The sequence below is a fragment of the Pieris rapae genome, chromosome 7 (assembly GCF_905147795.1).
Source record: "Pieris rapae chromosome 7, ilPieRapa1.1, whole genome shotgun sequence".
NCBI lineage: Eukaryota > Metazoa > Arthropoda > Insecta > Lepidoptera > Pieridae > Pieris > Pieris rapae.
In genome coordinates this window covers 1,256,519-1,267,926 of record NC_059515.1, presented here as the reverse complement: position 1 = coordinate 1,267,926, position 11,408 = coordinate 1,256,519, and the positions used below count along the sequence as shown (strand labels likewise).

The following is an 11,408-nucleotide window of genomic DNA, read 5'->3' as shown; positions in this document are numbered from 1 at the left end:
ATTATTTTTCTAGTAACGAATAAAAATATTTGGCTCATTCAAAAGTTATAAATTGAGCATGAAGTCGTCAGCCTTATTTAAGATTAATAAAATGTATTTTATGAATGAAAAGGCACAATTTTAAACAAAGTGCTAATGGAATGTAGCAATGTATTTATACGACATAAAAGAATTGGTAGAATCTCTTGCCGTTGTCACTACTATTATCCAGTTCCTATCGGGCACGTAAGTTTAGATTCAAAGTTTTATATCTTCTGATTAAAATTATATTCTGAATAAGAACTCTTATTTCAGGTTAGTTTGCAAGCAATATGTTTCTAATCGTACGACTGGTGAAGCTTCACCCTTGCCTTTTACCTGTGGATTTTTCTCGTAAGTTATCCCACGCCAAACCCACATCATATTATTAATTAAAACTTTTTCTAATCTCTAATGTTTATTATCTCCAGCTGTAGCATATGGCTGCTTTATGGATTGACTAAGGAAGATGGGAATATGATTTTAGTCAATGTGGTAGGCGTAGTTTTCATGGTTGCATATACAATAGTATTTTATTTATATACATTTAAGAAAAGTGTGGTGTTGAGACAGGCATATATAACAGTTGGCTCCTGTATGTTTATGATTTGGTATGTAAATATTGAAGAAGATAGTGAACTTCTTCTCAATCGTCTTGGTAAGTTTTCATATATATGTTTTATTATTCATAATTTTTAAATAATATCAAGTTTTTATCAATCATTTATTATAAGAAATCAGATTATTAAAGTACCATATATTTTTAATTATTAATTATTATGTTATATAAAAAATTAATGATGAGTGCTACTAATTTTATTAGTCTTAAGAAATATCTTTTTTTATAAACACATATGCTGAACATTAATGTGATAATAATTAATTTTTAGGACTCCTAGCATGCAGCCTCACATTACTGACTGTTGCCTCGCCAATGAGCAAACTGCTTTATGTTATAAAAACTAGAAGCACGGAATGTCTACCATTTCCTATGATTCTTATGTCATTTATTGTTATGTCATTGTGGTTCTTTTATGGTATAATTGAAGAGGACATGTATCTTACTGTAAGTCTATCATATATTCTAGGTTTCTTTACAAACACAAATATAAGTAATTGTTTTTATTTAACAAAATATTTATGAGTTTGATATTGTGTTGTATCACATTAACATGAAAGTAGACAAAACTATAAACTTCTGTCTTTCCAAAAACCATTAAAAATAAATTTACTCCTAGCAAAAAGATGATATTTAAATAAATAAAAAAAAATCTAGAATTCAATATTTTGCTAATAAGTTTTACAACACCAAAACTACAATTATTAATATTGAATAGTTTTTACTCAAACTCGTATAAAAATGCATATTTTATGGTGTCATTATGATTTCAAATGTTATCTTTATGGTAATGACCATTACAAAAACACTCACGGCCACAAGACTAATGGACTCAGTGAATTATAAAGCAATATTTTGTAATTGATAATTATTAATTGTGTAAACTTATGTATGCAAACCCTGTTGGGTCATCTATGGATATTTCTATGTATATGCACGATTAACACTTGTATGCTTATTAAGAAAAACATTGTGAGGAAGCCGGCATCTCCGAAGATACCTTGTTCTTGTGTTATATTTGTCACCGTAAGATTGTAAACATCGTTATATTACAAGCTATCCAGTAAGATTGTAAACTATCGATAGATTGTAATTGCAATCATAATGATACGGTTCACAGTTTATCGATAGTTTACAATCTTACTAGATAGATTGTAATATAACGATGTTTACAATCTTACGGTGACATATTCATTTAGCAATAAAAATATAATTATAAATATTATTACAGATACCAAACTTCATTGGCGCGTCGCTAGCGCTTGCACAGCTGTCTCTGTTCGTAATTTATCCAAGTAAACCAACATCCCCACTTTTAGTTAAGTCTTTGTTAGCGTAAGGATTATGACATATTTTTTTACATCAGGTATTAAAGAAACAAATGGGTAACGAAAATGAAATTATACAATTAGAGGTAATTCAAAATTTGAAATGAAAGTTCAAATATTTTTGTAGAATTAAAATTATTAATTTAAAGTCATACTCATATCCACAACAAGTATTATTTAGTTAAATAATTTCTATTTTGTTAATAAATTATATTTTATTGATCTCCCATGAGTGAGAACGCACAATTAACTCAAACTCAAAATATTTTATTTATATGGGTAAACAAATACACTTATGAACGTCGAAAAAATTAAATTAATTGTAAATTTACATTACAACTAGTTCGCAAGTCAAAGGCGTAGAGCGGGCAAATAGTTTCAAGTAATATTTATTCAGGTGGTTTCTTTTATCCTTATACTCTTGCTGAAATTTGTGTCCCGCCTTCGAGATTATGTACAATTCGGAAATAACTATGTATTGTGTATACGCAGCGTTGACCTTATAAGGGTGACCGAAGTTTTGATGAATTCTATAAACACGCAAAAAGAAATTATTAGTTAGAAATAGTATTATTTAATTGTTACTCACACTCAGTAATTTAAAAGCTTAAAGCTCCGAAGTTCGCGGCTATATCTGGTCAGAAGTTTTGTTATTATTTGTTTTTTATTTGCAGTACAGTAAAGGGTGGGTCATGATACACCCTATGGGAAAAATAAATTTCTAATCCATATCTTTACAAGTTGCAAATTTGTGTAAATTATCTAAATCTCTCACTTTACCAGTACATTAAAACACACCTTTATAATGTTCATGTTATTAAAATGTAAAGTATATAATGTACTAGTAAAATGTATTTTTTTGTATACAAAAATTGTATGATAAAGTTTTCGTAGCAATATTTAAATAAAACAAGTGCGTAAAAGATTATTACGATGAGTCAGTATTATATATCATAGTTATCGTGCCTTTAATGTGTATTACATTTTTTAATACTAAAGTAGCCTTAAAGGCCATGGGAATCGGAATTGCCTTCCGTGTGACAAATCCAATACACTTTTGGCAAACGGTAGTTATGTTGCAGCCCACTAGCTTAATTAGCCGTTCAATTAACTGCCTAGCCGTTTAGCTAACGGTTGAAAGAATTAGCCGTAGCTTTTGTTACAACATTTAATGAACTGGCTGGCTAATGATTCGGTCATTGGTACGATAGTTATTATTTGGCAGCAATAACAAAGATTTAACATATGACATACAAAATATTTCTTTTTAATTAAATTGCTCGAGTCAAATGTACATTATTATTGTCACTATTCTCTGCCATTGAACTTGGTTTTTTTTAAGAACCTTTAGGGCCTGTTTCACAATGTATGGATAAAGTGCCAAATAGCTATGCAACACATAAATTATTCGAAAGATAAAGTGACGTCATTGATAGTTAGAAGAGTTTCGTTTAGAGTTTTGAGTGGCAGAAAGTGGAAGTCGACTTAAATTAACAGTCAACAGGCTAGGCAAGTAATGAAACGCCATCGATCCATGTGATTTGCTCTTGATATTTAATCAACTGGCTGAATGTCATTCAGTCCGTTAGTTAAAACGGCTAGTCTATTAATTGAACGGCTAATTAATCTAGTTGACTACGATAGTAATACTCAGCGAGACTCAATACCTTATCCTAAAAGAAGGATTAGCCGCCAAGAATGTATACAAGGCTAAAAATATTAATTTTGTGCAGACCTTTTTTCTAGCTTTTAACCTATGCTATAAACTCATGGTAGAGCTGAAACTGCGCGAGATGAGTCATAGTTTATAAAATTTTATAGTGTTTGTATAATTACAAGAAAATTATTTTTATTGATTAAAACAGATTCCCCAATTTGCAATTATTTACAGGTTGACGTAACCCGTGTTGGTATAGAATTTATATTAATTAAAATTTAAACCATACTCAGAGTCGACCATAAATTTATACCTAAAGCTACGGTGCAACCATTTAAATAATGATTTAAGGAGTTTCATTAAATCTTAATATGTTTCCGTAGTCTTAATGATCGACTCTAAGTACGGACGATAAATTATTTAGAAGTTTATTTATTTTAAGGGTCATTGGAGTGAGATAAATAAATAAGATAAATATTCTCTCTTTTATTTAGCAAACTTTGACGCATATACAATAGGCGCGATGTACGGGATTCACGACACAATTGCCTCTTGTATTATACACGGATATCGTCTGCGTTGTGTCCAATACTGTGAAGTTATCTCCTCTTTGTTCGACACTAGCTTCGTATGATACATCACCTGGGGTCATTTTAAAAGCGATAATAAAAATGGTCGAATTGAAAGTTGTGTATGTATGGGCACGTAATATTTCCTTCAGTTTGAGATCTGCACATTGCATACACTCTTTTGTTTTGATGTTTTTTATTATATCATATAAATCTTCTATGGCTGTGTTGATTGCGTTTTTGGTAGTGACGTGGTGGTTTGCTTTCGTCAGGGGATGGCAGCTGCACCATTTCTCGTGGACGTGCGCATCTGAACATGTTCTATTAGGAGACAATTCGTTGATAATACTGAAGCAATTGGGACATGCGATGGAGTATCGCTTAGTGTTATTACCTATTTCTAGAATACTTAATAGTGTAACATATATATCGTATGGTGTGACTAGTCTGCTCTGATTTACAAGTAAATTTTTAAACATTTCATATTTTCTCCTAAAATCGTTTGGCACCCATAAATAAAGCATTGGAAGTCGTTCCTCATAATAAGATTCGTATGGCACTCTCATTTCGCCATATCTCAATCCGTGGTCGCTTAAAAATAAAATAAAGGTATTATTTAATATACCATTTGTATGAAAGGTATCAAAAAACTTTGCTAGATTCGAATCGATGAGTTCAGGTACATTATTTAAATTATGACTAAAGGAATTAAACCAAAACATTCCGAAGAATTTGTCGTTTTTATACGTATTCGTAAAATCTAGTACGTAATCTAACAAATGGTTGGCGGATGGTTTTTTCTTTGTACAAACAAGGTTTCCAATTGAATTTTCGCCCGTAAGATAGAATGGTCGCATGTAATGATCGGTAGGAGCGTTTTTAAACCCGTTATATCTCGTAAATGTGTCTGGGAGATGCAAGAAGTCCTCCCCACTGGCAGTGTAATATCCGGCCTTCTTAAAATAACTCCACAACATTATATCATTGCATTGATCCAAGCTCTTGTGACACTCCGCGTGTACTTGTGACGGGTTCCTTCCTGTCAATAAGGCCATCACGTTGGGAAATGTGTTGTACCCGACCTGAAATATTGATAACTTGGGTGTATTTATCCTAATAGCATAAAAAACAATGAGTGTTAACCAAACAGGTGTAAATGTGTGTGTGTACAAGTGCACACACGTAAGAAGTGAAACTTCTTTATGACCTTATTTTTCGAAAAATGCATATTATATCAGATCTATATGCAACTTTACAGTTAAATAAAGTTAAATTACACGAAGTTTAACAAAAGGGTTTAATTATCATAGTCATGAATAGAAATAATACAATTATTTCATTTTACCTTGTTACTACTAAGATTTTTTACAGAATTTCATTAATTGTAATAGAATTATTACTATCATTGTTATCGTTATTATAATATATTTTTGTTATTAATGGCTTCGAATCTCTTCGAAGTCCGTGGTAGGGACAAGAAAAAGATGGCGTGTAACGGAAAAAATGTGACGCGTAACCGAAAAATGTGACGTTAATTTTTTTCCAACGCCGATAGTTTTACTTCAAAAAAGCTATTTTTCAATGTGCCTTGATAACTTTGGATAACGACAAAAAGTTAGTAAAATAAATTGTTGCACCGTGCATAATTAGACGTTGCCCTAGTCCACACCATGATACCTACTAGCTTGACGTCATTAATTTTAAAATCATTTTAATAAATAACGACAGAAATTCCAATTATAGAATATTGAATGAAGACAATAAAAACTTGTACTTATCTCATGAGTCATGTATCACACTTTATCAAATCTATCTTTATCAAACCCCCGCTATCAAAATGTTTTGACAAATCGAATAGATTAATTTCTTACTTTCTGATAGGCCCGAAAGTCCAGCCAGTGATGATTACGTAAAAATTGTGCTGTTTTTGGCATACTACTGATTAAACGTGCTCTTGACATTGTGTCCATTCCTAGAATAAGCACGTTCCATGGTGTATCTTGATTCAAATCGTCATATATCTGCCTTTTTAATTTTTTTACAAATATATAAGCATCTTCATAAAATACTTTTAATTTTGTTGCGCATTTTACTACGATTATTTCTTCCAGTAGTTGTATTTTTGTTTGATTTTTAAATGGGACGCAAGATGAATATCTGTGGATGATAATGTAAATTTATATTTTAATAGAGTTCTTGCATCACCTAATTGTCAGTTTATTCCAAAAATAAGTTCTCAGCTCCCTGGTACATTAAGGACCTCCATTGGGACCTTAACAAAAAAGACTGATGGGCACACGTACAGGTTCCACCATCACGTGAATGTCAAGGCTATTCATCTTCTTGACACCTCGAGCTGAGTGAGAAGATTGAAAAGGACACATTCGTTTGAATTAGTGTTAGCGCACGTTAGTCTTAACTTCTAAACAGTGTAAGTGAATAAATAGAACACAAGAACACAGTGTCTTCCCTTTAAAAGCGACTGGAAGTGGTGTATTCAGCACTTATGTTAAATAATCTTAATAGTAAATTATATTAGGCTAAATAATGTTTCAGTTAAGACATGTATTTTAAAAAAAATCTAATAAATGTACGTATAAGATTAGATCTTTGTAAATATTAGTTTAGTCGTAGTTATATTTAAAGTCAAAGTCAAAATTTATTTATTCATATAGGTAACATAATGTACACTTATGAACGTCAAAAAAAAAAAGAAATATTAAATGAATCTAATTTTACATTTACTGCCAGTTCTCAAATCAAGGGCGTAATACGGAAATAAATCATTATAAATTACTACTACTATGAATACTATGTAAACAAACCTTATTTTTCTCTGATCCGTGATGCCTTCAACGATTGCAGGTGTAACAAATTGATAACAACATTTGTAATCGTTTCCTTTACTGTATTCGTTAATGGTATCATCAATATTGATAAATAAATATTCCTCAGAAAGTTTCTCAATGAACACAACTCTCGTTCCGCAAAAATGTTTAATTATTTTTGCTTCTCGAAATTTCAAAGTTTTTCCGTAATTTGGTATGTAACATCCTGGTGTTTTTATTAAATAATCTTCTGTACCTAAAAATATAAGTTTTATTTCTTATAATTAATATAATTTTTAGTAATTTGCTAACAATATATATATTTTTAGGAGGTTCACCTGATGTTTAGGGACACCGCCACTCATGGAAACTCACATTGCCAGAAGGCTCGCAAATACGTTGTCAGCCTTTTAAGATGATTTAAGATAGTTCAGGTAACGTACTTGCGTAATAATATGTATTAATATGCTATCAATACATTTCAAAGAATATCTACTTATCAGTAGTAAGTAGTATTGAATCAAAGACCAATCAAACCTAGTAACCACGAGGATTCAGGCTATCAAAATTCAAGTACATTTCTTTTACGATAATTTTAAAATAATCAGGAAAGTAAGGAAAAAACATAAAATAGTTATTTGGAGTTTTTTTTATAGAACAAGCGGGCAGGAGGTCGGAGGAAGGAATCATCCAAAGTGATTCCACCGCCTAGGGATACTGAATACTAGAGGGCTCGCCAGTGCGTTGCCGACCTTTTAATAATTGGTACACCCTTTTCTTGAAGGAAAGTCGAATTCGAAAAAACTTCACACACTTTAAAAGTAGATTAGCGTAACAGTAAATTAGATTTCATAATATAATGAACATACCATTATATGTTAAAATCTCTTCAAAACTTAAATCTTTATTGGCGCTGATTAAAATTTCTATTGTCGGCTTCAAAGCTCCATATATTGTATCATAATAATATAGAGAAAAAGTGATCCATGATGCTATTACAAAAACACAGGAAATTCTTCGTACGTTCATCGCAATCTGTAAAAATCGAATACTTAAAATTTTCTTTAAAAAACATAATTAAAAAACTATATACATAGAAGTGGATAATAATAATATATATTCCCAGTAGACTATTTGGGATTGACATTATGTGACATTCAATATAAAACCCAAGATGTCACAAACCAAAATTCTGACTAATAAAACCTACTGGCTGCGTAGAGAAACTTCGTATTTGATATATTGTATATAAGGGGTCTACCGTCTGCTACCAGAATTCATTAATTACCATGAAGTCTTTTACGAAGACGAAACTAAGTCAGAACGCGGTCGTAATTTTATTGTTTTTTTTACAAAAACGTATTGTACTACAAAAACCTCGGTTTGTAGTAAAAATACATCCAAGTCTATCTCGGGCCAGCTTTATGGAGTTTGATATGACAATCTAGCTGAACAGACATTTACTAAGTAGAAAAGAGTCATACAGGTTGGTCACTGTTCTGTTTCTTTGCGATTTTTCCCAGGGCCTGATTAACCCTTAAGTTAATCAGGCTACAGTCTAAAATTGCGTCTTCGCTAAATGCTATGCATCATCTCCTGCATATTTCAACTAGACCGAGAAAAAACACTAAATAAACTGTGAACTGGACATCTACTACTACATCTGGACAAGCAGCAAATTAGATGAAGAATCGACGGTATTAAAATATCTATCAAAATCAAAATAGAACAACTTAGTGCCACTAATTTAGGAGAAACCTTTGTAGAAGAATGCGTCTATTTGGCGCAGTTTTTTAAATCTAACACCGAGGCTGAGTATTATATATCTGTCCATGGACACTCAATGTCACAGGGCTCGCCATTGCGTTGCCGGCCTTTTTAAAATTCGTACACTCCTGAAACTTCTCTGAAGGTATTTCTCTTCGAATTGGTTCGGAAATAGGTACTTCAGTGGCAGGTTTCACATAGACTGGTGCACGGCGAAAACTGCCTTAAAAACGCTCAGTTGTGGAACCGCGAAGGTTAAGGTCGGGGAATGCAAAAACATTCTTTAATAGAACTGTAACTGTTCTGTACTAGTTCCAAATACAAACAATGGGAAATATATTATTACATGAAAAATAACGTTATCATTCCAGTGGAAACGTTTTATTGCGTTATCCATTATATTAACGTGTCCGGATGCATCTAGCGATAGATATGTTTGCTCTAGTTCGAATAGAACAACATTTTTACATTGTTTCCTGCATATACAATGACTGTTTCATATGTTATGTTTGCCTAGTACATCTCATCACTTATACGTACAATTACTTATTGTATATTTATAGAACAGGGGGCAAAAACCAGCTGGAAGCTCAACTGATGCTAGATGATAGATACATGGATACTCTTAATAGCAAAAGGGCTCGCGGGTGCGTTACCGGCCTTTAACAAATTATGCGTAATGCTTGTTGCTGTTGTAATAACTGTCCAACGAATATTTGTTGAGATTGAAAGGTGTACATATAATACGTTTTATGAAAATTATGTATACTTTTTACTTAATTACGTATATTACAAGGTACGCATTCCGATGTTATCTTTAAGATCCATTGCGCGGGCGCGATTGGGATCAATACAAAATTTTAAAATTGACGTCGCTTTTGATTTGGATCGCAATTGCTATCGCTATTTATAGGTTCACAGTATTAATACTTTTTATTTACCGAAACTGATCTTGAAGAAACATGCAGAAATTTGTTATCCCTGTATTGTGTTCGGTACATTTGAACTATTCAAAATATTTGTTTGTAGGTGTATCTGCGAAGTATTTTTCGTGAAAAATAAACATTATCTATGGCCTTCATTTGTATGTCGGTGGTAATACACATTCTATTGATTGACGCTTTTACAACCTTGAATGGGCAACATATGTAAAATATATTGCAATGGTTATAATATTAGTATTTAATATTTAGTGCCGTGTCTATGTAGTTAATGATTTTTAGTCTGTTTTTTTTCCCTCAAGATGTCTTCCTTCACCGTACGAGTGACTATTAAATGCAGAAAGTAAGTAGTAGTTCACAGCCGAATCGAACCTACGACCTCATGTATGATTGTCCAGACGATGAATACGGGGCATTGGTTTACTCTAGATCAAATAATAAGTAGTCAATGAAAAAAACATTCATTTAAAGTAATTGAGAAAAAGTTAGCTTAAAAGTAACGAATCACAAAATATTGGTACCCTAAATGTTTATATATTATCAGAAAAACAAATTTTCTTTTAATATCGTGACGATTTCAAATAAGAAAAAGAAACTCTGGGCACGTATATTTTATATTCTGTGCTACAATTTTCGCGCGGATTCAGACAATTTTGCTTCCCACAGTTCATTTCGGGGATACCGGGATTCGTAATTGGAAAAAGGGACAGTCCTGTTTAAAACAGTATGTCTGGTCTGGATATGTATGTGGCTTGGACGTTGCAACCCCTATAACACTCATAGTCTTAATCCTAACACCCTCACGCCTGTCAGCCTATATGATTGTAAACAACAAAAAATAACGAAGCGATTTTTTTATGATTCATTAATATGTAGTGTTATTTCTGAAGAATATTCATGATTCATAGTTTTATGTGAAGGGAAATATTGCGTAAATACGCATAACAGATACGCACAACTCCAGCATCAGGTCGACTCTAAACTTTTTTTTTTAATTCGTTACATTAATATTTCTTTTAAATCAATTTTCATATACACAGTGACTGATTTAATAGATTCGAATTTAATTTACTAACATATATACTTTCATTGTAAATAAATCACTATTTAATAAGTATAATATACTCGCGCTATCTATTTAATATAAATATTCTTATATAATTTTAATAAATATTCTACCTTTGACTAAATAAACACTTGAGTATTTTTTTGTTCATGGATTTTTTTTTTGGAAAAATATTATAGGAGATTGTATGCATTTCGTATTTTATAAGTCGCAAAATATTGCTACATATTTAAATGTAATTGTTATCCAATAGTTTAGATACAAACAAGGAAAAATTTGTAACATAATGATAGATTCTCTAATGAATATATTGTAAAATACTGCACAGATATTAATAATAAAATAAGATAATTCTTACCTTTCATTTTAATTATCTACCACAGATAAAGGGCACTTCAAAGAGTAATTCACGAATCCAGTTCTACTAAAAGTCCGTTTCATATCAATCACACTGACCGACTGAATAGTAACTGATAAATATTCACATGCACACACGAATAATTTTTTTACTCACTCCGAGGTGAGGTCACGCTAATTAAACCGCACTCAAAAATATTTCAGAAAAGGGAAATTAGAAGGTCTAAATAAAACACCAAAAGTATTAGATCAGAATAC

At 31.6% G+C, this 11,408-nt stretch overlaps 2 protein-coding genes across 2 annotated transcripts; one reads left to right on the top strand and one right to left on the bottom strand.

Annotated features, from left to right (window-relative positions):
* The first annotated feature begins 26 nt into the window (after positions 1-26).
* LOC110994633 (sugar transporter SWEET1) lies at positions 27-4,097 on the top strand. The gene is made up of 5 exons (XM_022261411.2): positions 27-225; positions 295-372; positions 450-676; positions 909-1,084; positions 1,869-4,097. Exons 1-5 carry the CDS (start codon positions 149-151, stop codon positions 1,974-1,976), a joined length of 666 nt encoding a protein of 221 aa, XP_022117103.2. The 5' UTR covers positions 27-148; the 3' UTR covers positions 1,977-4,097.
* LOC110994632 lies at positions 4,093-11,267 on the bottom strand. Its single transcript, XM_022261410.2, has 5 exons — positions 11,152-11,267; positions 7,889-8,054; positions 7,017-7,275; positions 6,063-6,348; positions 4,093-5,273 (listed from the first exon to the last, which is right to left on the bottom strand). The coding sequence occupies exons 2-5, from the start codon at positions 8,046-8,048 to the stop codon at positions 4,113-4,115; spliced, it is 1,866 nt and encodes a 621-aa protein (XP_022117102.2). The 5' UTR covers positions 8,049-8,054; positions 11,152-11,267; the 3' UTR covers positions 4,093-4,112.
* Positions 11,268-11,408: the final 141 nt, after the last annotated feature.

Coding starts and splice junctions, on each gene's coding strand:
- LOC110994633 (XM_022261411.2), top strand. CDS start 149: ATGTATTTATACGACATAAAAGAATTGGTAGAATCTCTTGCCGTTGTC. Junction 226..294: donor ATCCAGTTCCTATCGGGCAC/GTAAGTTTAGAT, acceptor CTCTTATTTCAG/GTTAGTTTGCAAGCAATATG. Junction 1,085..1,868: donor AAGAGGACATGTATCTTACT/GTAAGTCTATCA, acceptor ATATTATTACAG/ATACCAAACTTCATTGGCGC.
- LOC110994632 (XM_022261410.2), bottom strand. CDS start 8,048: ATGAACGTACGAAGAATTTCCTGTGTTTTTGTAATAGCATCATGGATC. Junction 6,349..7,016: donor ACGGATCAGAGAAAAATAAG/GTTTGTTTACAT, acceptor TATCATCCACAG/ATATTCATCTTGCGTCCCAT. Junction 5,274..6,062: donor ACTTTCGGGCCTATCAGAAA/GTAAGAAATTAA, acceptor TCAATATTTCAG/GTCGGGTACAACACATTTCC.